Source organism: Chiloscyllium plagiosum, unplaced genomic scaffold (genome assembly GCF_037043375.1).
Source record: "Chiloscyllium plagiosum isolate Xiang-an unplaced genomic scaffold, Cpla_swu_hap1 HiC_scaffold_20, whole genome shotgun sequence".
NCBI lineage: Eukaryota > Metazoa > Chordata > Chondrichthyes > Orectolobiformes > Hemiscylliidae > Chiloscyllium > Chiloscyllium plagiosum.
Window position 1 is genome coordinate 29,583,518 of NW_028270158.1, and position 26,239 is coordinate 29,609,756.

A 26,239-nucleotide genomic window follows, 5' to 3' on the forward strand; every position below is an offset into this window, starting at 1 on the left:
TTATATCAAGAATAACAGAGATCTGGGAGTGTGTTAAACACTAGAATCTAATCACGGTTGGGTGTTTACATTTAGAATAATGGAGTGGGAGGTTAAGGCTGGAATCCTGCTCTGTTGAAATCCTCGGGGGGGGGTACCATGTTGCTTATGTTGCTTGAATTCTGCAAAGAATAGAAATTGCATTGATTGGAGAGCTAGGCTGAGTGATGCTGACCGAAGGTTGGATCACTTTAAAATGTTAATCTTATTGAGTTGTGGAGCATCTGTTGTTTTACTCATGACTTTATTGTATGCAATAAAATGATTTCCCACCTTTCACTGTTGCTTCAGTCTTGTATCTTGGTCTAAACCCTCTCAGTGTCCCCAGTGCCCTCAGCATTCCTTATAACATCCACCCCTGCCCCCCTGTTCCTGAACACAGCCCCAGGACCTTCAATTGCTTCCCTTCGTCCAACACAGCCAGTGATTCTCAGGCTTACCTCTCGACAACACGGTTCTGGGGCAGCAGCCACACCCAACCCTGGTCTCCCAAGCTCCTATACTAAACTCTCTCCACCAATGCCACAAACCCACCCCTTGGCCATTTCCCACAGTGCCTCCTATTCTTGGGAGGCTGTTGGCACCGGCTACTGGTGTAACCGTACTCACCTTCCCCGGTATCGCTTGAGTGGCCACTCTTGGAGGCTATGTTGTAGCCCCCGTCATTTAAGCTTCAAACTTTGCAATCCATTCCTGTAGGTCCACCATGGACCCTCAAAACATTCTGTCTTCGCCCCCAGCAGCTTCTCCTCCGTAGTAGCTCCTCCTGCTTTAGAGGCTGACGGAGCAGCTCCCACAGTTTCCGACTCAGCTGCTGTTTTGTTTTATTTGCAGAGAGCCAGGATTGGGCCGGGCTCTAAAGCAGCTGAGGAGAAGAGATCCAGCTCTTGGTCCAAAATTGACAACAATGGGAATCGGGATCGGATGAAGCTGACTGACTTCAACTTCTTGATGGTGCTGGGGAAGGGTAGCTTTGGAAAGGTAAGAAATGGGCTGCCCCACCGGTTTGGTCTGTGTAGCTGTATGTGAGAAACAGTCCTTCCCAGTATACACCAGCACAAACTGCTCAACGCATTCCCAGTGGAAAAAACATTTCCCAAATTATATAATTTCCCAGGGATGCTGATTGGGAAATAAATGTTTGGTCAGAAATTGGGAGCACTCACTGCTGCTCTTCGGAATAATGCCATGGTATCTTCTGTACCTACCTGAAAGGGAGACCAGGCATTAGTATCAAGTCTCATCCAAAAGGCAGTACCCGCTGCACTGCTGGGTCTGCCCATGCAACCTTCTGACTCGGGTGAAACATGGCTGATCTCCAATATTGGAGGCTGATATTCCTTGATGGAGAATAACAGCCATGATCCATGTGGCTCTCCTTCCACCCTCAGGTAGATGTAACACTGATCGAGCAGGTGAGTTGCTGAGACTCAGTAACACACCTGAAAACAATCTTGTGCAGTCTCTGGCTTTCGTAAGTGAGAACATTGCCTATTTTTATTGCACTGCAGGGTGTTTCACTGAGTCTGTCTGATGTATTCACGGTGATGAAGAGAAAGATCTGCTAAATTAGATGCTGGAATCTGTCATTTCATTCACTACACTCTCACCACATCCTGGAGCTATAAATCAAAATTGAATGAGCAGGAGTTGAGCCTGTGGTATATCATGCACATCCACTGCAGTTGTTCCAAGCAGATGGCTCAGAATTGGTGGTTTGTAATCAGTCCTGTGCCCTGAAGGAGTGTGAGGATTCTCCATTCTAAAATTCTATTCACGCTGATCCAGATAGAAATAGATTTTCATGTCTTCCAGCCTCTCACCTGAAGCAGCCTACTGATTTCCTGTAACGAAACAATACAAACATTCAGTTACTGGGATCCAGATTGTTTGATTTCAGGATTAGTAACAGAATTTTTTTCACTCAAAAACTGGACAGAATTTCTTGTCTTGTTCACAGCAGGAGAATAAATTGCGTTATGCTAATTTGGCTGTAGCTACCCAAAGCAGAATCCTGAACCAGTCTCAACCAACACTGCGAGGCCAACTCCTAAATCTCCATTCAAACACATTCCTTTTATATTGACTCGTTGAACACTGCCCAGGGTGGATACAGAGGTTCAGTAACATAGTGATTATGAACATGAACTAGTCATCCAGAGGCCAGGACTGATGATCCAAAATTCAGTTGTTAAATAAATTTGGAACAAACAGCTAATATCCATAAAAGTGACCACAGAACTATCATAAAGATCCATCAGTTTCACTGATTAACTACAGGGAACATATTTACAAATCACACCCCCAACCCGAGCCTGACCTGTCATTCAATAAACTCATAGAAACATAGAAATTAGGAGCAGGAATTGGCCATTCGTCCCTTCAAGCCTTCTCCAGCATTCAATATGATCATGGTTCACATTCCCATTCAGTACCCTGTTCCCATTTTCTCCCCTTTTGATCCCTCTAGTCATAAGAACTATGTTGAACTCCTTTATGAAAACATTCAAACTTTTGGCTTCAACCACTTTTTTTGGCAGCGAGTTTCACAGAGTCACCACTCTCTGGCTGAAGAAATTTCTCCTCATCTCAGTCAGAAATGGCCGACCCTGTATCGTTAGACTGTGCAGATCATGGCTGATCCGACTAACCACGAATCCACAAGCTCATAAACCCCTACCCAATGACCTTTTACCCTCTTGCTTACCAAGAGTCTATCAATCTGTGCCTCAGAAACATTTAAAGATTCTGCTTCTACTGCCTTTTCTGGAAGAGAGTCGGAAAGACTCTGAACCAAGAGAGTGTCCAAGGTTTTGAGAGGTGAATACATGAGGTGAATGAGGATCAGCATTGTTAACGTGGTATTGGCAAGGCTTTAATGTCTTCTACTATGCCCTCGTTATTTTGTTGTAGATTGATGTGTTTATGTTGTACTACTATAGTGTGTGGTCAACTTTTTGTATGTAAAACTTTTTTTGTGCACATTTTATTATGTCGTGTTGTGTTACTGCATTGGCTTACTGCTTTATTGAATTGTATTTGGTCCTGAGCCACCAGGTGTTGTCTGTCGTGTTGCTGTGCATTTGGTGTAAGGTTGTTTCATGTTTAGTCGAGTGGTAATATTGTGTGGTGATGCATTAGGGCATGGTTGTGTGATATGTAGCTCTTATTTAGTAGAAGTCATATTCAGCTATTCAGTTCCAGTGGAAAGGTTAAAAGGGAAATTGTGTTTTTGATGTGTTCTCAGTGTATAAAACCACTCCCACCCACTGTAACCTCATTGGTAGGTATGGGGAAACAGCACAGAATTGGTGCGAACAGTTCAGTATTCCAGGAAAGAGTTTGCATTTGTGTTTCCCAAAACCAGTAATCCCGCCAGCCAAACAATCTCTATGCTTTAATTAAGCTTCCCTTTAAACCTTCTGTGTATACATTCGATTCTACTCACTGACATTGACATAATCCGCAGTCTCCAATCTACCACACCTTTCTCAGTAAGGTCCTCCGCTGTCACCACCCACTGAACCAATTATCTCTATGGTGCTCTAATTAACACTCAGACCATGTAATTCACCTTAGTGCCTCAATGAACAAAGGTGCAGCCTATTGTAGCACAACCCAGCAAGTCCCAGGATCGATCTTTAGTCAGTGCTCTGTTAACCTCAGTGAGAGATAGAACAGCAGTATGGATGCTACAACTGATCTCTGTATTGCTGCATTAAAAATTTACTCCGTATTCCTGCTTCTAGTTACAATTTAACAACCCAGTTGGATTGGATCGGTGGATGTTAAATGAAGACAAATTCAAGTTTGTCTGTGATAACCAATGCTGAGGCCACCTAGTGCTTAGCTTCACAATGAAACATGGTCAGTGATTAAACACCAGGAATGAGCTTAAGGTGACTCTGGGGTAAGGTGAAGGGAGGATGGGAATTGGCAATGTTAGAGGTGTTGTTCATTGCTCAGGTGGTGTTAGTTGGCAGTGTCCAACGCAGAGGTCATGGTGCACTTGTCCTCTTTTTTGCTTTGCAGGTGATGCTGGCTGAAAGGAAGGGCACTGATGAGCTGTATGCCATCAAAATCCTGAAGAAGGACGTGGTGATCCAGGATGACGATGTGGAGTGCACCATGGTGGAGAAGAGAGTCCTGGCTGCTCCTGGAAAGCCCCAGTTTCTGACTCAACTCCACTCCTGCTTCCAGACAATGGTAAGACAATGTTGTGGCATTCCAGCTTCCATTAAGTTGCAAATAAAGCTTGTTCCTCTACAATGTGCGTGTCAGAGCCTTGGGTCCAATGTTCCTTCAAGAATTTGCTTTATACTGGGTGGGCTACAGACTTCTCTTCTTTTTTCTCCACTGGAAGTTTACATTTTTCAAAGTTATAATTGATGCTCTAATTCTGACAATGTTGTACATGGTCTGTGTGTTGCAATGTGTGATGCACAGCCACACACATGCATGTTCCCTGGAGCATTGGAGGCTGAGGGGTGACCTTATAGAGGTTTACAAAATTATGAGGGGCATGGATAGGATAAATAGACAAAGTCTTTTCCCTGGGGTCGGGGAGTCCAGAACTAGAGGTCTTAGGTTTAGGGTGAGAGGGGAAGGCTATAAAAGAGACCTAAGGGGCAACATTTTCACGCTATGACTCTATGTCTTAGAGGGCACATTGCTCATATTAACAGACAACAGGGGAAATAAACAACCAAGACACAGTCACATATCCTGGGATGGTACCGATGAAGACCAGGCATCTCTTGAGAGTTCAGGAATCACTTCCTTTTGCGCCATGTCACAAATCTCAAAGGGTTTGATGGAACCTTGTGAATAAACCTCAAACCCTTCAGAGTTTGTACATGATACTGACCTCATTCCTGTTCTCCATTCTTCACACAAGTGTCAGGAGCCAGGGTGGAGTTGATTGCTGGCTGTTACAGATTAAAGTTTCTCGATGGTGACATTGTTTTCATACAGGAAATGGGCTACAATTTTCCTTTGCTTTTAACATGGCCTCCAATGCCTCATAATCCTCATTCTCTTTTCCAATTTTTATCTGCTTTTTTATGAGCTATCGGAGGGAAAATTACCCTGTGTTGATTTCTGTTATTAATGTTTTGTACATCGCACCGTCAACTACATCAGGCAAATTATCAACATTAAAGGAGAAAGCAATTCGAGGTGGAGTGAATTTGTACCATTATGGGCAACAGTACTTACTAATAAATTAGCTTGCAGTGTCATATATACACAGCCAATATTTATCAGCAGCATTCATTTTCAGACTGACAGCTAGCTGTACAAGAGACGTGTGAACCATCACGTGACTCTTGAGAGCCAAATGGGTCAGGTAAAGTCCTGTGATGCACTTGTGAGAAAGAGAGAATTCAGCACTGGCTAAAACTTCAAACTGATATAAACCATACACTGGTAAACTGTGAGTTTGCAACTGATTTCAAAGGCACAGTTACGATAGCATCAGTTGCAGTGAGTCACATAATTGTTGTCATTAGTTATTGCTAACATTATACACGCATGCACTTCATTAAATGGAAACACAACTCATTTACATCAGAGCTGCCTCTAACCAGCACCAAATTAATCCACTTAAATCAACCGCAAAATGATCTTGAACAATTCCCATCTCTTCAGTGACTGCAGCATGGGTAATTAACCAATCCATCTTCCATGATCCCTGACCTGTTGCAACGTGTTTCAATGGGTGCGCATGTCTCACCAGCACAATAGAGTGTATCCAGTTCTCCACATGAAGCTATGTAACACAGATTCCATTCTGTGTAAAACGGAGTTTTCAAATCAAACATCTGCATTGTTCTGATTCATGCAATCACTGGAACCAGTGCTATTTAGTGTGCATCTTTTTGTCTTACTTTATTACACAAAAAACAAGGTAGGATCAGATGATTGTGAATCTGTAAATTGCGTAATGACAAAACATTTGAAGCAGAAGTGTATTTTGTTGCTGTCTCACATTCTGTATGTTGAAGGGTAGGCTACCATGAGAGAACTTTACATCCCAGAGGTAAAACAACAGTAAAAGAAGAATGTAATACTGAGAAATGTATGCTCTGGGTGTACTGGACTCCATTTTGAAGTAAACAAGATGAGTAAGACCATTTAGTGTCATTCCTACTTTCTTTTATTCTTCCTGTATGAAAATCATACATCCCATCCCATGTAAACTCTGCGGTTCCAGCAACAGGGACATTTCTATGTTTTCTGTTGAGGTCAACATGAGATCCTCTACTGGCAGACACCCAGTACTGCAATATGTTTTACACAGAAGGACCTGCAGACTAAGATTGAACTTTTAGTTGGATTGATTAAAAAACAGTGTAATTGTATTTTTGTTTGGAACTTTGGATAAGAGCAGTCTTCATATTTATACCCCTCAGAAGACATTTTGCTCTACACTTTAACCTAGTCCTGCTCTTCTTGCCCCAGAAAGAACACAAAATATAATCAGGGAGCATGAATTTAAAGTGATTGACAAAAGAATCAAAGACAAGGTGAGGATTTGTATTTTTTTTTAACAACAGACCATTGTCATGGTTTGGAATGTGCTGCCCTAAAAGATAGTGAAAGAGTCTATATACTTGAAAAGAAACAAAGCCACAAGGCAATGGGAAAAGAGCAAGACAATGAGACCAACTTGATAGTTCTGTCAAAGACTGGCACGGCATGCTGGGCCAAATGTAATATTTGTCTTGGATGAAAGATCCTCCTTTTCTGGACCTTTTCAGACCTGCCTTGCCTTGCCCCTGGCTTACTTGGCCTAATGGGCAAGCCAGCTGATTTTAATAGCGTCATGAGAGCGCTGCTGCCCCTGTCTGATTCCATTAACTTCCATAATCCATCAGCGTTTGTTTGTGATGGTGGCTGAGGGATAGCTACTGGGTAAAAACAAGGACTGCAGATGCTGGAAACCAGATTCTAGATTAGAGTGGTGCTGGAAAAGCACAGCAGGTCAGGCAGCATCCAAGGAGCAGGAAAATTGACGCTTCGGGCAAAAGCCCTTCATCAGGAATAGAGGCAGGGTGCCTGCAGAGTGGAGAGATAAATGAGAGGAGGGTGGGGGTGGGGAAAAAGTAGGTGCTGCCTGACTTGCTGTGCTTTTCCAGCACCACTCTAATCTAGAATCTGGTTTCCAGCATCTGCAGCCCTTGTTTTTACCTAGTTGATTTTAACCCTACTGCGAATCCTCTTGCAAGGATAGCTACTGGTCAGGGCACCAGGGTCGCTCCCCTGAATTGGTGGATAGGACCTGTCTGGTTGAGAAGAAGATCAGATGGCAGCAGATAATCTCCAGGTACAGAGGGATTGCCCACAGCAGTGAGAGAATTCTGATTGGGACCAGAAAGGAATTTGATAGTCAGCAGTTTAGTCGAAATAGAGTCTAGGAAGCACGGGGTGGGTGCAGAAATGGGGTAAAAGAGCTTGCGATCTTGGAATACAAAAACATAAAATTACTGTGAGCACCAGCACAGTTTAACAATCTTCCATTAGGAGCATTTATTTCATGAAAGAAAAAAGCACATCAAGCACCCAGTTTTATTTCTAGATGGATAGAAATGCAAAGTAGAGAAGTTTTACTAAACTAAGATCAAGTATTGCATAGACCAGACTGTGTACATTTCTGGTCATATATCGAAAATGATACAGAGACACTGGAGAGGGTACAATAAATTTAAAAGGATGTTATCAGAACAGTGAGATGATACGTGTGAGGAAAGGATGAACAGACTGAGAGATGACCAAACAGAAGCCTTTAGAATTATAAAAAGGTCTTGATTCAGTTCACATAGAGAGAAGAGGAAGAAGAGGAGAACTAGAGATGTCAATATAAGGTAGTCACCAGTAAAATCAGTATGGAATTCAGATGAAACACCTTTATCCAGAGAGTGTTAAGAATAATGGAACACTAGCACAGGGAGGAATGAGGTAAACAGTTTTGATGAATTTAAGGTGAGGCTAGAAAAGATAAGAGGAAGCAGGATGCAGATGTTATCCTTATACTGTTAGCCGAGGAAGGATGTTCATGTACTTGAGTGGACCATAAAGACTGTATTTGTTTTGTGTCAAATAATCTGTTTCTAGGCTGCAGATTCTATGTAATTTTTACAATGGATTAGGGCTGACTGACCAACCAAATTCCTGTACCATACCTCCTGTTCATTCACCAACTCACAGTGTTATTAAGAACAGACAGAAAAGCAGAGTTCAAACTGAGGTTAGAGATTGCACTATGAATGTTGAAGGTGACACAGGGCAGTATTTAATGGATGTCACAGGAATCTTCCTCAAGCCCCATTGAGCACTGATAACCAATCTGAGGCTGGTGTCTCTATTGAACAGCAACATCATTTACAGCACCCACCCAGGAATATTGTGGGGTCGCAGAGAAAAGGAAGCAAAGCTGTCAGCAGCAAGAGTAGAGAGATGGCCCCTCTTCTTTCTGTTGCTAGTCCCCAGATAAGACATGGAGTACTTTCGGACAAGGACGTCTCTGCAGGGCTTGGATTGTCATGCTCCCTGCATGATGGGCATTCTGCCTGCTGCGAGGTTAATACCAGTAGTGGAGGAATTAAGGCATTAAATGGGCATTCATTGCTCACTTAAAGGTATCAACTGGCAAAAGGTGGGACGCCAGCCATGGGGCTTTCTGCCAGGGATTTCAGGGTGACGGGGGGAGGTGCCATGCTCCTACCCTCACCAACACCAAACTCACTACTCGGCAGTTCATTAAGTTCTGGGCAGAGTATGTTGCGTTGTAAATCTGTGCATACATTGATGATAAGCTTGTTTTCTATGTAAACAATTATTTTGGTGTAAGGACATTGTGATGACTGCAATTACCCCTCCCATGTGGTTTCCTACTTCAAGGACCGCAATTTCCCCTCCCATATGGCCAACGATGCCCTCCAGCGCATCTCCTCCACTTCCCATACCTCTGCCCTTGAACCCCACCCCTCCAACTGAAACAAGGATAGATACCCCAGACATCACCTTCCACCCCACTAATCTTTGGGCACAGTGCACCATCCTCCGCCATTTCCGCCACCTACAGTTAGACCCCACCACCAGAGATTTATTCCCCTCCCCACCCCTTTCAGCATTCCGCAGAGACCATTCCCTCTGACTCCCTTGTTAGGTCCACGCCCCCCACCAAACCACCCTCCACTCCTAGTGACTTCCCCTGCAACCTCAAGAGGTGAAAAACCTGTACCCACATCTCCTCCGTTACCTCCATCCAAGGCCCCAAAGGATTCTTCCACATCCAGCAGAGATTTTCCTGCACCTCATCTATTGTTTCTGTTGCTCTCAATGTGGTCTCCGGTACACTGGGGAGATAGGATGCCAACATGCGTAACAATTCAAAGAACATCTCCAGGACACGCGCACCAAACAACCCCACCAACTTGTGGCCAATCACTTCCACTCACCCTCCCACTCCGCCAAGGACATGCAAGTCCTGGGCTCCCTCTACTGCCAAATCCTAGCCACCCCACACCTGGAGGAGGAACATCTCATCTTCCATTTTGGGACCCTCCAACCACATGGAATCAATGTCAATTTCACCAGTTTCCTCATCTCCCCTCCCCCCACCTTATCCCAGATCTAACCCTCCAACTTGGCACACCGCCCTCTTGAACTGTCCTACCTGTCCATTTTCCCTCCCACCTATCCGCTCCACTCTCCCTCCAACCTATCACCATCAGTCCCCACCTTCATCTACCTATTGCATTCCCATTTACCTTCGCCCCTCCCATTTATCCCTCAGCCCCCTTGGGACCCCCACATTCCTGACGAAGGGCTTATGCTCGAGACGTTGACTATTGTGCTCCTCAGATCCTGCCTGACCTACTGTTCTTTTCCAGCACCACATGTTTTGATTCTGATCTCCATCATCTGCAGTCCTCACTTTCTCCTACTTATTTTGTTGTTGTCTCCTTATTGTTCTCTTAGGAACGTTTATATTTTGTCATGGAATATGTTAATGGAGGTGATCTCATGTACCAGATCCAGCAGGTTGGCAGATTCAAAGAACCTCACGCTGTGTAAGTATCTGCCTCAGCACCGATTCCCATTCTGTCTTCACTTCAGTAAGGCTGTTCCTCAGACTGATAGTCTAGAATTTGTTTAGTTTTACCAAACTAGCTGTCAGTGTCCCAGGGTGAAGTCATAACTATGATTCAGTCTAAGCAGTATAAGAGTCTTGAATGCATTGTACAGGCTGATACATCAATGTAGTCAGTGCTGCACTCTCAGAAGCTCCAGAATTTCAGTGAAACATTAATCCCAGGACCTGCCTGCAGCATTAAAGCTTCCGTGACATTATCTGAAGAATGCAAGAGATTTCTCTTGTATTCCATTGAACGTTTCTCCCTCAAACAGTGTCATTAAATGATCAGGTCATTATCGTAATGCTGCTCATGGGATACAGCAGTTTTTTGCATTACAGAGGCTGTTATTCCTATGTTACAGCAGTGATCATGCCACAAAGCATTTAATTAGCTGAAAGCCCTTTAGGCCATAAAGGCTGTAAAAGATGCAGTGTAGAAGTTCAAAACATCTCTCCTTTCTTTCTGGATTGAATGTGGTAGACAGAAAATAAATCTAGCATGAATTGTGATGCAGCTGCAGATCCATAGTACAGTATGTGAGCTGCATGTCATTCTGCTGTGCCTTGTTCCCAGTTCTTCATGTTTTAGTCTCCTCCAGCTCTTGGTTCCCTCTCCCACCTGTTCATGTTCCAGCTTAAAGGACCCATTCCGACCCTCGTAAACGAAAGGCCTGGATTAATAATCCAATGAATGCAAATTCAGATTTAATCATGACAGTTTGAGAAGTTAGAAAAACAGACTTGCATTGTTACAACACTTTCCATTTCTTAGGACATCCCAAAGCTCTTGATGCTGAATTGAGTACTTTAAATGTAGTCAATATTGAAATGTAGAGGAGTGCAACAGCTATATTTTGAGATCACTAAATTGAGATAATGGTCAGGTAATTTGCTTTTCAATGTGTTGATTGAGAAGAGCATACTGGCCAGAGCACCACTTCAAACTACAGCTATGCGATCTTCTATGTTTACCTTAAAAAGCTTTGGTTTAACATACCATTTGTATTATGGGATTCTCCCCTTGTCTGCGTGGGTTTCCTCCTGGTGTTCCGGTTACCTCCCACAATCCAAAGATGTGCAGGTTAGGTGAATTGGTGATACTAAATTGCCCATAGTGTTCAGGGATGTGTAGGTTAGGTGCATTAGTCAGGGGTAAATATAGGATAATACGGTAGGGAAATGGGTCTGGGTAGGTTACTCTTTGGAGGGTCGGTGTGGACTTGTTGGGCTGACGGGCCTGTTTCCATACTGTAGGGATTCTACGTTCCTATGAATGCTAACTGAGACTTCGCAGTAAACTCTCTGGATTGGTGAACGCATGATCTTCTGACTTTCAGACAAGTTGTACTCACTGAACCATGCCAAATAAATTTGAATTCAATTTTATAACATCTGGTAAAAAAGGGATATCAGTAAAAATGACCATAAAGCTGTCAACTGATTATGTAAACTAACTCATCCTTAATGTCTTTTCAAAAGGGAAGCCTGCCTTTCTTCTCAGACTCCAGCTCCATAGCATCGTGGTTAACTGTTAATCACTCCTGACATGAGCCAGTGAAATGTTATTCCGTTCACACGACAATTATCGATGGATAATGAAAGCCATCCTTGCCAGTAATGTCCAATTCAAAGAATTATATTTCCGATAAATTAAAGCACATTAAAAGCTAATCTCTGACTTACTTATGATTGTCAATCCGGGATTGTCGACCTTGCATCATTACACTGGTCTGTGTTTTGTTTTAGATTCTATGCAGCTGAAATTGCTGTTGGTCTATTTTTCCTGCACAGTCATGGCATCGTTTACAGGTGAGTGTAACAGCAGCGCGCGCCAAGGGGCCAGCATGACAAATCGAACCGTTGCAGACTATACGGCCAATCCATAGTTAAGCCAAAAACAGTGTGCTGGCCATTAATAATAATGGTCTGTTCAACTAGTGATCTACCTGTGGCTGTGGTTATGCTGTTGGTTATGGGCAGGTGTCAGTGACTGAACCTTGGAGGTGACTGAACCAGAGTCAAGATGAATGAAGCTAATAGCTCCTCCCAGTCCATACCCCAAGCTCCACTGTTTAGAACAGTTTAGAAAAGATATATTTATTTCTCACCTCCTTAGCTTTTAGGAAACGCCTCATCAAAAGCTGGTGAATCCCTATATTATTCCCGAGTTACGTTGTACTGAGCTGAGAGAAGACTGGATCACATTGACAGACAGAACTTTCACCTCAAACTGACAGCACATCCTTTCACTTCTATTTGCCTGTCTGTAATCACCTGTCAACCTAATCTCCCTCTCTGCCTCAGGCTTCAGCTGTAAAATAGCACAGTAGTTTGATCCCTTATAAACCTGAATCTGACTGGAATGGAGATCACCATAAACAAGGTCCTGAGAATAAAATCAGAGTCCGTGTGTCCCGTGACATCAATTTTGATCTTGCAAAGCTGGAAAAGAATATTTTCCTTAAGTGGTATGTTTCTTTTTAATAAGGTTTTCACCTGCCGAAGAGCATTACATTGCTCCATGCAATGAATGTCTGATGTATAAGGCTTCACAATTTCACAGGATAGGCAGATAGGCATGTAATGTATGGAGACACTGATGTAACGTATAAATCGGCCTGGCTGCTGGTGAAGGTACACGACTTGCTGTTTACCTGGCTGACCACTGGTCATAAAAATTTTGTTGCCATATTAGTGGAAGCTTCCTCAAATCTAACACCTTTTCTAATACATCATCTCCTGTAGGGGATCAGTGACATATTCAAACAGGTCAAGCAACAGTATGAATCTTTAACCAATCAGACTGAAGAACCCACACAGAAATTCGATTGCACAGAAGGAACTTTGGATAAAGTTGTCACTTTCCTTGGATCCCAAGCACTTGTACTTTTCTGACCCATCTGTCGAGTTGGACCTTGTCAAAAGCCTCGTTAAACTCCAAATAGACTGCATAAAATACAACACTCTCCCTCAACAGCACCCCCCTTGTTACCGCCACATAAATTTCAATCGAGTTAAATATGACCTTCCCTTAACAAATCCACTTTAACTCTCCTTGGTTTCTAAATTGTGACTTACCCTGTCTTTCAGAGATTTTTTTCTGAGAATTTGGCTACACTGAGGTTAGGCTGAAAGAGCTGCAAATGTCTAGTTTAATCCTTGCTTTCTTCCCTCAGAGTCTTACATGTTTCATTAAGATTACCTCACATGTTTCTGAACTCGAATGGATGCAGACTCAACTTGTTCAGTTTTTGTTCATAAACTTTGTTCCAGAAATCAGTCAAGTGAAAATTCTCTGAACAGCTTCAAACGCAGTTATAGCTGATCTTAAATATGGAAACCTGAAACTGCCATAATAGTCCAGTCGCTGTCTCACTAAAGGCCTGTACAACTGTAGCAGCTACTTTTCCTACTTTTATGTTTGATTCCCTTACAATAAATGCCAATCCTAATTATTTGCTGTACCTGCATATTAACATTTTATAATTTATATACCAGATCTGTCTCTCTAAGATAAAATATTGTGTTTATCTCTCCAATCTTCTTTACCCCATGTCAGTTTATTCATGACAGAGGTAGTATTTTAGATTATTTCCTGTGAGGTTCTAATTTAACCCCTAACTGCTCATTAATTCCCAACAGAACTGCATTTCTAGTCCTTTCTATATCATTGGTGCCTACGTTCACCACAATATCTGGGTAATTCCCCTCCCACTGCAAGTTCCCCTCTAGCCCTAAGTAGATGTCTTAATTCCTGCCAATGAGCAGACAATACAGCTTTCTGGACTCATACCCTCAGTTGCAAAATCTCTGTCTTTTCCCTTCACTATACTGTCACCTATTACTTCTTCATTCCTATTTGTTCCCCTCAGTTGAATGGTTCTATGCACAATGTTGCTATAGTCAGTTCCCTTGTCCATATTACAGGCCACACAGTCATCCACAGGAGCTGCAAGCACCTTGAACATGCCGGACAAATGAATCACTCCTTTTGACCTTCCCAATCCACGAACCTGCCTCATCTGCAGTCACACCCTCCTGTGTCAGACTATGGTCCACATCAGAAGATCCCTTTTCCCACATGCTACACCTTTCTTTCCATCCAAACTGTGGTTTAATTCATTTCTTCATTATATCTTAATGCCACCTGGTTGTTCCTGCATTCTTATATTTATATAATATTCTCCATCCCCCAATCATTCCTTGTTTTGATAAGAAAAATACTTCCACGTGATGTCACACGATTTGATTTAATCTTCCAAATGTAGGTTCTGCTAATGGGATCTCTCTTGTACTGCTTCCTGTTCACTTTTTAAACTCTCCAGTTCCCTAGAATGTTCTGTTCATTCGCTAGTCATTGTTATTAAAGTTCTCATCCGAATTACATCAAAATTTTGCTTGTTTAACAGGACATTTTGCAAATGGTATCAAAGGACTTTATTAAGCATCAAATGTATGGGCTTACTCCATCTTGCATTATTTATCAACATTAACTATATTCTACAAATGAGTATTATTCAGTAGTTGGGCTCTCCCGGGAAGCCCCTGTTAGTGCTGTATAATTTTTTTTACCTGTGATTAGGGCCTTTATTCAGTTGTTCATTGGTTTGAATAAAAAAAATTAAAAAGCAATATTAGATGAAAAATTATTGGACAACATGGGGCTCGAGCCAATGACTCATGCATTATTTGTCCCACTAACTATCAAATGCAATAGCTGGGTCATGCAGGAATTGGGATTTGCTTAATGTTGATGCTCCTATTGCAAATCAGGATGACTCAATGACTCTATTTGTTGCATGTGTCAGCTGTTGTAGTGTGGGAGAGTGCTTATACACAATCCTTCCTGGTATCTTTTCATTGACAGCAGGAATTACAGTTCAATAAAATTGGTCTTTCTTTATTTTAAAACTTTTGATCTATCTTTGCTGTATTTCATAACAACACTAAATCGAAGCAAAATATGATCATTACCTGATGACCTGATTCATTCTTTAGATCCAAGTTCTGACCCTTCCCTTTGTACTCATATGGATCATGGCCTGTCACTGTTCACTCTCCATCTCAAAATGCTCTACAGCCGATCAATAGCAGCCTTGACTCTGACACTAGGTACACAATAATCCATTCTGCCTGCAGTCTCAGAAATTCTTGTCTGTCCCCCAACTCTTGAGTCACCTATTTTACAAATACATGAAGGGGTAGGAGGCCATTCAGTCTCTTGAGTCCCCACCACCATTTCATAAAATCATAGCTGATCTGGTTCTAACCCCAAATCCACATTCCTGGCTCCTCCAATAACCTTTCACCTCCACCACCCCTTGCTTAACAAGAATTGATCCACTGCTGTCTGCGAAATATTCAAGAACATTTTCTGAGAAGTGATGGAAGCAGACAGCCCCAAAGATTCATGACATCTTGAGAGAAAAGCTCTGCCTAACTTCTGTTTTAAATGGATAATCCCTTATTTTTAAACACTCATCCCCTATTTTTTGATTGGCACAGGAAAGGAACCATCGTCTCCACATCCAGTCTGTCAAGACCCCTAAAGATCTTTTTTTTTATTTCATCAAGTCACCTCTTATTCTCCTAGATTCCAGTGGAAACAAGCTTTGCCTGATCTATCTTCCCACATATGGCATCTCTGAAATTCATATCTGTAATATGCAATGCTCAACTGTTCTAGTGCTTGCTCCAGATATTGCTCAGAATTCAGCGCTAAGTCATCCCTGAACCAATGGTTGAGATTAAAGCTCTGCTGTGCTGCCATACAGTCATGTGTGGTGGTAGATAATTAAACAATTAACCTTGGAGTGGGTACTATAAATATTTCCACATCAATGATAGGGTGTCCATCATGTGAGTGTAAAAGTTGAGGTTGTAGCATTTACAGCTAGCTTAATCAGGAATTGCCAGGTAGGTGATCATTTACCTGACATTGTCAGAAATTACTATATGTCCATAAAAACTAGGACAAATCCAACCTGACCAGTTACCACCTTATGAATCAGTAAAGTGGTGGAAAACATCTTTGGTAATGCTATCGAGAGGTACTGATACAGCATTACTCTGCACCAGGCTTTCATTGTGACTTCTGCCAGAGTCACTTGGATCCTTTCCTCATTACACATTGGTCCAAACATAAACAGAAGAGCTGTACACAAGGTGTGAGATGACAGCGGTTGTGCTTGACATCGAGACAGCATTTAACTGATCCCAAAGAATTGTAAGTCAATGTGAATTAGGGAGATGGCTGTCCACCAGATTGAGTCATACCTAGCATAACGTTAGGTGATTCTGATTGTTGGAGGTCAGTCAACTGAGCCATTAGACATCACAGCAGGAGATCCTCTGAAAGGTATCCTAAGCCCAATCAGCTTCTGTTAATGCATCACTGACCTTCTCTCCATGGTAAGGTCAGAAGTGGGGATGTTCATTGTACATTCATCAATGTTCAGCACCATTTGTGATCCTGCTGATACTGAAGCAGTTCCTGTAAATATGTAACAGGAGCCAGGCAACATTCAGGCTTTGACGGATTATTGCAAGGAACAGATTTTAGTGTCAGGCAATAACTATCTCCATCTCCCTTTGGCATTCAGCAGTGTTACCATTGCTGAACCCCCTATTATCAATTACCCTGGGGAGATACTATTGACCAGAAACTGAACCCACCATATAAATACTGGGGCTACTAAAGCAGATCAGGCGCTGTGAATTCAAAAGCAAATAACTCACCTCCTGACTCCCCATTCTCCATTTTTCAGGATAAGTAAAACTCAGCATTCAAGAAACTCGACACTTCCCAGGCCAAAGCACTCTGCATGAGTGGCACCTCATTGCCCACCTTAATTAACCACTGACACACACAGGGGCAGCAATGTGTATCACTTACGAGGGGCACTGCAGCAATTTGTCAACCATCCTTTGACCTCATCTTCCAAATGCACACCCTCCACCATCTAGAATGACAAAGGCAGCAGATGCTTGGGAACATCACTACCCACAAGATTCCTGCCAAGTCACACATTGGCTTGGACCTACACCTGTTCCTTCACTGTTGTTAGGTCAAAATCCTGAAGTTCCCCTCCTCACAGCACTGTGGGTTTACCTGCACTCCACAGATTGCAGTTGTTCAAGAAGGCAGCTCAGCAGCACCTGCTCAAGTGCCACTCAGTTCGAATGTAGGTCCAGGGCATAATGTCTGACCTGATCGATACCCTTTTCACTATTTTAAACATTCATTCAACAAAATAATAAATACTTAAATTAGGTAATAGCTTTAACATAATCAAAAGTTCTAAGAGGCTTCAGAGCAGTTTTATGAAGCAAGTTATGACATTGTGCCACATAAGGAAATATTAGATCAGATGGCCAAATCCTGGGTCAAAGAGGTTTTGAAGTGTCTTAAAAGATGAAAGTGAAGTGCAGAGGCCTAAGGAGGATTTTCCTCAGTTTGGAGCCTAGGCAACTGAATGCACAGCCACACTGATGAAACACTTAAAAGTTATTAAAATGATTATAATTTTGGCACTGAAAAAGTTCAACAGGAAGAGTGGAGATGTCTTAGAGGGTTTTGTGACTGGAAAAGACTAAGAGATAGAGAAGGGTAAGACCCAATGTTGATTTGAAAGCAAAAAATGAAAATGTTTCAATCAAGAATTGTTGACAGGGAGCCAATGCATATTCATGGCTTCACAGGAGATGGGGCACAATATTTAAGTCTCCTTCCACTACTTGTGAACAAAGACACAATGGCAGAAGTACGTACCATACAAGATGCACTGCAACAACTTGCCAGAGTTCATTTCACAACATATTCATGCCCCCTACCAAATTAACAGACAGGGGCGGCAGCTGCATGGGAACATCACCACCACAGAACCATACACGATCCTGATTGGGATTACATTACCATTCCTTCACTGTCACTGGGTCAAAGTACTGGAACTGTCCACCAGCACTGTGGCTGTACCAAAGGCTAAGGTCTGCAGCAGTTCAAGAAGGGGACTCACCGCCACCTTCTTAATTAGGGATAGGCAACAATAGCTGGCCTTAGCAACAACCCTCACATCCTGTGAAAGAATAAAGAAAACAGGAACTTTGATAGTCTCACCATTATTCACATCATACATTCTAGGGCATAATATTGCATTCATAATCAGATATCAGCACATATTTTCTTTCTGCATTGCTTGACTGTCTGTTATCATGTTTCATTACACTTTCTGTGTCAATGTATCCTGACATAAATTCCTCTGACCATATTTGTTATGGATCCTCTTAATCCAATCTCATGTTGTTTAATTAGGGCTGGTTATTGTCTTTGCATCACCTACCTTGCTTTCAAATTTAATGTATTTCTGGCTTCTCACAGTCATTCCTTCTACTCCAGGAATCCTTGATTTTTAACACTGTATGTGAGCTCCACTCTCCCCACACCGCCCCACCCACACCCCCACCACCACTTTTTATCCATTCCGACTTTCTCATATAACTTGTGATTCAGTGCGTTTGCCCTCTCCTGACTCCACACTCTGAGAGGGGTCTTACTCACCATCCTGCTCTTTACCCCAGATGCTTTTATTTCCTACAGTCCTCCAGCTGCTCCTGCATCTCCTGGTTTCCTGCTGCATCCACTCACTGCTGATCCAATGTTCAAAATATCCGTTTGCAGCTTAGTTCAGTCCTAACCACCATTAGTCTAACCTTGCCCTGTGCGGATCTTTATTTCACTGTTGGCTGTTGCTAAGCAAACCATTCTTAGCTACCACTGCCTCCTCCTACCAATTCCACAGCCCATTTGAGATAAATCATTGAAATCTTATTAGTTTATGTCAGCTCGATTCATCTCTGTAATGTACTACAACATCATACAGAGAGGGAAATTCAGCCTTGATGTCTGGCCTGCATTTTTCTATCTGCCAGAACTGCAAAAAGCAGCTCCATTCTTTGCCAAAGAAATGGCAATAGGCTGAGGCACCTGCCAGCTGTTCCTCATTTCCCCTCTGTAACCTCAATCTCACATGGGAAAGATGAGAGCAGACCTCAGGAAGTAACATTAACAAAGCTGAAGTCCTGTGATGGGAGAAGATAGACTTACAACAGTCTCCTCTCCCTCTGTACCAATCCTGCCTTTGGGTCCTCTGTCTCCCTCAAGGCTGAGTGCCAGAACCCGTTCTGTTATAAACCCACCACTGTACCATCAGGACTTTGTGACAGGACAATGGTAGGCTCCTTCTTAGCTGTTAGGTTCCTAGCAGAACTCCTCACTGTTTATCTCCAAAGAACCTCGACCCAGGGAACAGGTCTGGGGGATCTGGCAGTGTCAGAACTGTAGATGTATGCTCTATTTATGTGAGATCTCTCCATATAAGTAATGTCAATACAGGATGATTATCCGACCTTTAACTCGTGTTAATCTCCTCACAGAGACCTGAAGTTGGATAATGTGATGCTCGATTCAGAAGGACATATAAAAATAGCTGACTTTGGCATGTGCAAGGAGAATATGTGGGAAGGGGTAACAACCAAAACTTTCTGTGGTACACCCGACTACATTGCACCTGAGGTATGGATTAACTTCACTTTCACCTTTCCATTGAGGTCAGGCCAGCTTTAAAAATGTACTCACTCCTGAAGGGGAACAATATGAAGATTATAATAGCAGGCTTCCATAGGTATGACAGCAGGCCGTTCAAGACCTGGAGCTTGTATCGACATCATGATTGATCAGTATCTTGACTTTGTTTCTCCACCTTGGCTCCATATTTCTTAACACCCTTACTTCACAACAAAAGTGTATCAATTTCAATTTGAAATTCTCAAGTGAATCTCCTGCCTCAGCAGCTTTTTGGGAAGAATGATTGCAAATCTATATTACCCCTGCCCTGGGATAGGCAAGGGAAGCCAATACTGAGTCTCCAGGTTTTCATGGCTGAGAACTGACTAACAATGTGAGAATCTGTCCAAACATAAGCTGAAGGATAAGGAGCTGTCCACAAGAATCGTTGTTGGTCACTTACATACCAAGTCTCAGCTGAATTGCCATTGCCCTGTCACAGATTATGTTTCGTTTGGCTATTAATCTGAAAAATTAGTTCTGATATTTATTTTGTGGTCTTATTTCAGGCTTTGTCCAGTAGTGCGCAGAAGAGGTGCATGAATTTGATGTTCTTAAGCTTGCAATGTCTAAGACACTCTGCATTTTCAGAGTTAGATTTAAGTTTGAGAAGATGGAAACACAAGGAATCTTAGCAGTCTTCAAACCAAGCTAACGGGAAAGATATGCCTGTGCAATTTGTTTGGTCAATGTGGCACTTCGCGAGAGACCTGATTTACAACCTGTACCAACATCCAAAGAGTTAAGGGACAAGTTGTCAGGCCCATGGCTCAGTGTGCAGACTCCAAGTCTCTTTCTCTCTCTTTGTGTCCTGCTCTGTGTCTGCTTTCCCCCTTCCTCCATTACTCTCTTCCTTTCACTACACTCTCCCTTCTTCCTGTATTCTCCTTCGTGCCCACTTTCCCTCCTTGTGCACATTCTCTTTAACTCTCTTGTGCACTTGCTGTGCCTCTAATGTGCATGCTGTTGCCCCCATTTCCCTTTCTTCTTCCACTCAATATTACTGCTCTCCCTTAAGTTTCTTACTCTGTGTGAAAGAGACTAACATGAAACCATTCAACAGACAATGGAGTCAGGCTTGCTGTGAACTGCTGGCTTTGTCTGTGATGGAGGACTTTTTTTTTTCTCCTGTAGCTGCAAACTCAAATTCTGCTGATCGGGAGCAGCAGATGATGGAGCCTGGGGCCTGGACTGTGTTTTGTTTGAAAATGGTCCTTATCACAGTGGAACTAATGAAGCCTTAACCAGCCTACATGAGGCTTCCAGCCGTTGCCTGACAGATTTCCATTGATTCACTGTGTCTTTTTTTTAATCTCTCAAATCACAGTTTCTCTCCATCGAATTACAGTCTTCTTCAAGACCATTGCCTTACAAAATCATACTCGGAAAAGAAAAAGATGGAAGTTGTAGCTGTATCATCAATCAGTACTTGTTTAACTTGTTGATGGTGGAAGTGGTTCTATAGTCATGGTCATATCAGTGACTGCTATCCTGTTTGATGTGACATCCATAACCTTGCCGTGACCCATTTCCACCTCTGATCCTAGTCTTGGCACTGAGTGGCACAGTTTGTTGGAAAACAGACAGATACTCCTAATGTATTTTAAATTGATGTTAGTTCTGTGCAGTCACTGCAGCATCTAACAAACCATTAAAATTATTTCTGTCTTTCTAGATAATTGCCTACCAGCCATATGGAAAATCTGTGGATTGGTGGGCGTACGGAGTGTTACTGTACGAAATGCTTGCTGGACAGGTAATGGTTTACAGAATTAAGTCTTAAAGCTTTGAATGATTGTAGCAAATATCTATGACAGTGAAATGGAGAGAGGGAGTTGAGACTGCTGAATGGAACAGAAATTCTTTTATATCATTGGCTTCTGAGTTAAACAAGGATATCAAAGAATTGGAAAGTACATATATAGATCTGTGTCTGTCTGTGTGTCTGGGTCTGTGTTCATGCCTGGATCTGTGCGAGTGACTGGGTCTGTGTGTGTGGGTCTGTGTGTGGGTCTGTGTGTGACTGGGCTGTGTGTGTGACTGGGCTGTGTGCGTGCCTGGGTCTGTGTGCGTGCCTGGGTCTGTGTGCGTGCCTGGGTCTGTGTGCGTGCCTGGGTCTGTGTGCGTGCATGGGTCTGTGTGCGTGCATGGGTCTGTGTTCATGCCTGGGTCTGTGTGTCTGGATCTGTTTTCAAGCCTGGGCCTGTGTTCATTTCTGGGTCTGTGTGTATGCCTGGGCCTGTGTTCATTTCTAGATCTGTGTGTGTGCCTGGGTCTGTGCTCATGCCTGGGTCGGTGCTCATGCCTGGGTCTGTGTACGTGACTGGGTCTGTGTGTCTGGATCTGTGTACGTGTTTGGATCTGTGCTCATGTCTGGGTCTGTGTGTATGTCTGGGTCGGTGTTCATGCCTGGGTCTGTGTGTATGTCTGGGTCTGTGTGTATGTCTGGGTCTGTGTTCATGTCTGGGTCTGTGTGTCTAGGTCTGTGTGTGCACATGTCTGGACTATGTTTCTCCATTCCTTATCTTTTCACATACGTCACTAATGCCAATTATTCTCCTTTTTCTTCCTCCCTCCAGCCTCCTTTTGATGGTGAGGATGAAGATGAGCTTTTCCAATCTATCATGGAGCATAATGTAACTTACCCAAAATCAATGTCCAAAGAAGCTGTCTCCATTTGTAAAGGAGTAAGTGTTAATTGATTCCTGATTCAAACTCCCTAGTGAGTATGTTCAGTAGAAGGAAAGCAATGATAGAGCTGAGCAAGGTGCTAAATATCAGAGATGGACTTGGAACAAGAAGTTTTTTTTCAGATCCCTCCCATTCTACATTTTCAACCCAGAGCCATGCAGACTCAGCTCTCAGCTTGACGTGAATACACATACCCCCTGTCTGCAATGGAGCAGCAGCTCTGAGGAATTCCCTAACCCATATTTATTACTATAATGTTGTGTTCTATGAAGTTGGAATATACAGTGGGTGGGTTATTGAACCAATGTAATTGATAAATGGATAGTTTAGAATATTATGGGGAGTATTTGCAGTTAGAGTTTTGGCATACCGTCTCCAAGGCCCACAGTGACTTTTCTCACACAATCACAGACCACCTTCAACCAATTTCCATTGAGCCCCTTTATATTATCATGAATGTGTCCAACTTAATCATCAGAGCCAATGATTTGGAAATTCCCATTCTCTTGATGGCCCTACACACTTCCCAAAAAGAGGCCAAAGTGACCATGACTTGTGAGAACTTGCCTCACTCTCTTCCGGTCCCTTCCTATTTTCCAAGAGGGCTAATATTTCTATCTAGAGTTGCCCTCTATCTCAGTGACCAGGCCCTCCTGATGAAGCCCATCCCCCGAAGTTCCCCACCTCCCAGAAACCCAGGGACTGCACACCAACCATTACTGACCAAACCCTCAGGAGTGGCCATGGCTCATTCCTATCTGGACTGACTTGGCAGTTCATCCTCAACTGACAATGGCCAACATGCCAGACTAATCTCACTACAGCACCCCAACTCACTATGTGGTATCCCTTGACTGATTGCATTCCAGACCTCAAGAACAAACCAGGACCCGATCCCCAGATTGCAAGGTCGTGGCTTCCCTGACTCTGGGAGAACCAAGCAGCTGCCTGTCCATGGCCAACCTCCTGGACTAGAATCAGATGAGATCTTTGACTTACCACGGCTGTATCCTGTGACTAACCAGACCCTGTTACTCCACTGAGGACTGCTCCTGTTTGATCCTCACACAGTCATTTGCCTGAAATGCATAGCGGGGTGTTTTCTGCATGAACTGCTGGAGGTCTGATGCTCACCTAGCACAGTACCACTCAGCGACATGACCATGCCCTTCACTGTTAGGTGCTCCCCAATATGGCAAACTGCCTGTCTCTGTATCTAGCACTGAAGCAGTGTAACTTGAGCATTAAAGACCCTGTGATGTAAAAAGCAGTGCAGGCTGGCAGCCTGTAAGTCAGTGAATTTGTACAAAGAAATCAGTGTGAAGTATACAGAAGCTGGCAGGCTGTAAGTAAGTGCAAAGTGATTGAGCACTTCAAAAGCAAGCAAAGAGCCAGAAGATGCATCCTGTGCAGATGTGTGAGATGCATTTGTGTTGCTGGCATCAGCAGGAAGTCCCAGGTGACCCTGAGCTCAGAAATAAAAGTGTTGAAGGGCTGAAGTGGTGTGAGTTGGACTGAGAGGCAGCATGATGAAGAGGTAAGGCTGATTGCTTACCAATGACAACTTACATGGACAGAAGATCGAGGAGCATGCTGACAGTGGAAACTGCAGGGACATTGAAGTAACAGTTGGTTAATAGCTGAGACAAACAATCCGTGAGCTGCAGCCCCCATCTACCTGCTCTGGTTTACATATTGGGTATTTGTGCCCCATCTAGTTTCTAACGGAACGGGTGGAGAACTAGAAGTGCCATCGAAATAAGGTGATTTGTGTTATTAATAAATAAAGAGCATGGAAATAAGGTAATCACTGCTCAGTGGTGAGATTCTGAAAATGCTGTTTCATGCTTACAGGGAAAATCACAACAAATGTTGAGATTCTATATTTTCCGACTTTGTTGCCATTAGTCAGGCCACACCAAGGAAGGACAAAATTCCACCCAATGTGATAAGCAGCGAACATATGTTATAAAATAGGCTAGAAAGCCAGTTGCCGGTATCACAGAGTAGGTTATAATGCTGAGCAATATAAAGCTGATAAAAGCATCTTCTGAAATAAATCTGGAGGTTTAAACATCCCAGATGGTTTAGCTACCAATCTGCATAACAAGGCACACACATGGGATGTGCACATGGAAGACATCAGAGAGTATCCAGCTTGGAGAGAGAATTTGCCAGGGATTTGTATCCAATCTGTTTCTACTCATCTTCTGGCAAATCAGAGCACTAAGTGGCCTGCTACTGTCTTAGGCTGAATTGAATTCTGGCACTGAGCTTCGGGGAGTATCGCCCAGAAACCACTGCGAATTGGAACTATACTAAATCCTATCTGTCAGCTTTATTTCCCATAGTGTCAATCAAACCAGAGAGCTAAATGTTGTCAATGAAGAGATGATTATTGCAGCATCTGTTATCTATAATGCAACGACTTCTCACATGGCTTTAAGATCAGCTGCAGCAAAAGTAAAATGTAAAATGCAAGGCCAGCAGTTTCACTTAGTAAATTGCGTGGCCAGGTTAGTGTTTGCAGAATTATCAGTGTTGAAGTGTGGGAGGAATGTTGATAAGGGTGGCTGAGAATAATAAGATTTTATTGAATAATAAGATTTTATTGAACGCAGTATCAAAATCAGGAGCTTATCACCAACAATTAAATAAGCTGATTATTGTAACAAAATTAAACCATAGGGAACAGGCAGGTAAAGATTTCTTTAGTATAATTATATGGAATTGAAACAATAAGAAATTAATGTTGTCTAAAAACATTGTTGTATGTCCAGTTGTTAGATCAGTTGACCTGGCTAATAGTGTTTTAAAAATGTTACACTGTCTTCACGTGTCTGTGTAGGATGCCTGTTTTAGTCATTCATGTGATGGGCTCATTCATTGATTTTTTTTTATGAAGGTGTGCTCAGCTCCAGGATTAGCCCTTTCAGCTGTCAGCTGTTTCCTCTTGGTAATGATTACAACAAGGCAAAAAAAGTACTACACTGTGTTCTTGGCCTCCATTTTTGGCTTATGTTTCGGTTATCCATACACAGTGAACTAAATAATTCCATTCAGTTACTCAACCACTGGAGGTGTTCATCATCCCAAAGGTTGGAGCAATTCACAGAATGTCACATATTAAAACGTATGTCGTCTTTAACAAACAACAGCTATGGACATGAGAGTTAGATTAACAAGAGACATTGTAAGTAGGCAGGATATCTGTGTATTTGGGAACCATGTTTTGACTTCATCTAACTTTGCTTTAATCATGAATAACCGCCATCTTCAAGAAAAATAGGGATGAGCAATAAATACTAGTCTTAGCAGCAATGAACAGAAAAAGAAAATGTACAAATATTTTTCATCTCAGAACATCATTAAATCTTCCAGCACAGGCAGAGGTCATTTAGAATATTTTGTCTGTGCTGACCCTTGAAAAAAATATTCAATTAGTTCCATTCTTGATGTCGCTCTAGCTCCACATGCTATTCCTTTGTCTCAATCTGACTTAAACCAGCTCTGCAATGTCACATGATCAGTTACAGCACAAACCTTCTCAAAGCCTGTCTAATTCTCAGTTTTCCATCAGCATGAGAAAGGTGAATGTTCCATCACAGCGATCACAGATTAATTTTAGTATATTCACTGCCAAAAACAGCCAAATTTAACATGACTGTCTACCTGCAGTAGAATTGGCTTCTTTTGAGGGTGGAGCATGTTGTGATTGTAACAAGGTCAGAGAGGTGGACCTCACA

General features: G+C 42.7%; 1 protein-coding gene across 2 annotated transcripts in view; it reads left to right on the forward strand.

Annotated features, from left to right (window-relative positions):
* LOC122560735 (protein kinase C beta type) overlaps nucleotides 1-26,239 on the forward strand; it is a 298,145-nt gene that overhangs the window by 235,771 nt on the left and 36,135 nt on the right. For both annotated transcript variants that reach the window (XM_043711728.2, XM_043711727.2), the window contains exons 9-15: nucleotides 874-1,020; nucleotides 4,072-4,245; nucleotides 10,024-10,115; nucleotides 11,927-11,989; nucleotides 19,613-19,751; nucleotides 21,478-21,558; nucleotides 22,382-22,489. In XM_043711728.2, coding sequence (XP_043567663.1) covers nucleotides 874-1,020; nucleotides 4,072-4,245; nucleotides 10,024-10,115; nucleotides 11,927-11,989; nucleotides 19,613-19,751; nucleotides 21,478-21,558; nucleotides 22,382-22,489 — 804 coding nt within the window. The remainder of the gene's footprint in view (nucleotides 1-873; nucleotides 1,021-4,071; nucleotides 4,246-10,023; nucleotides 10,116-11,926; nucleotides 11,990-19,612; nucleotides 19,752-21,477; nucleotides 21,559-22,381; nucleotides 22,490-26,239) is intronic.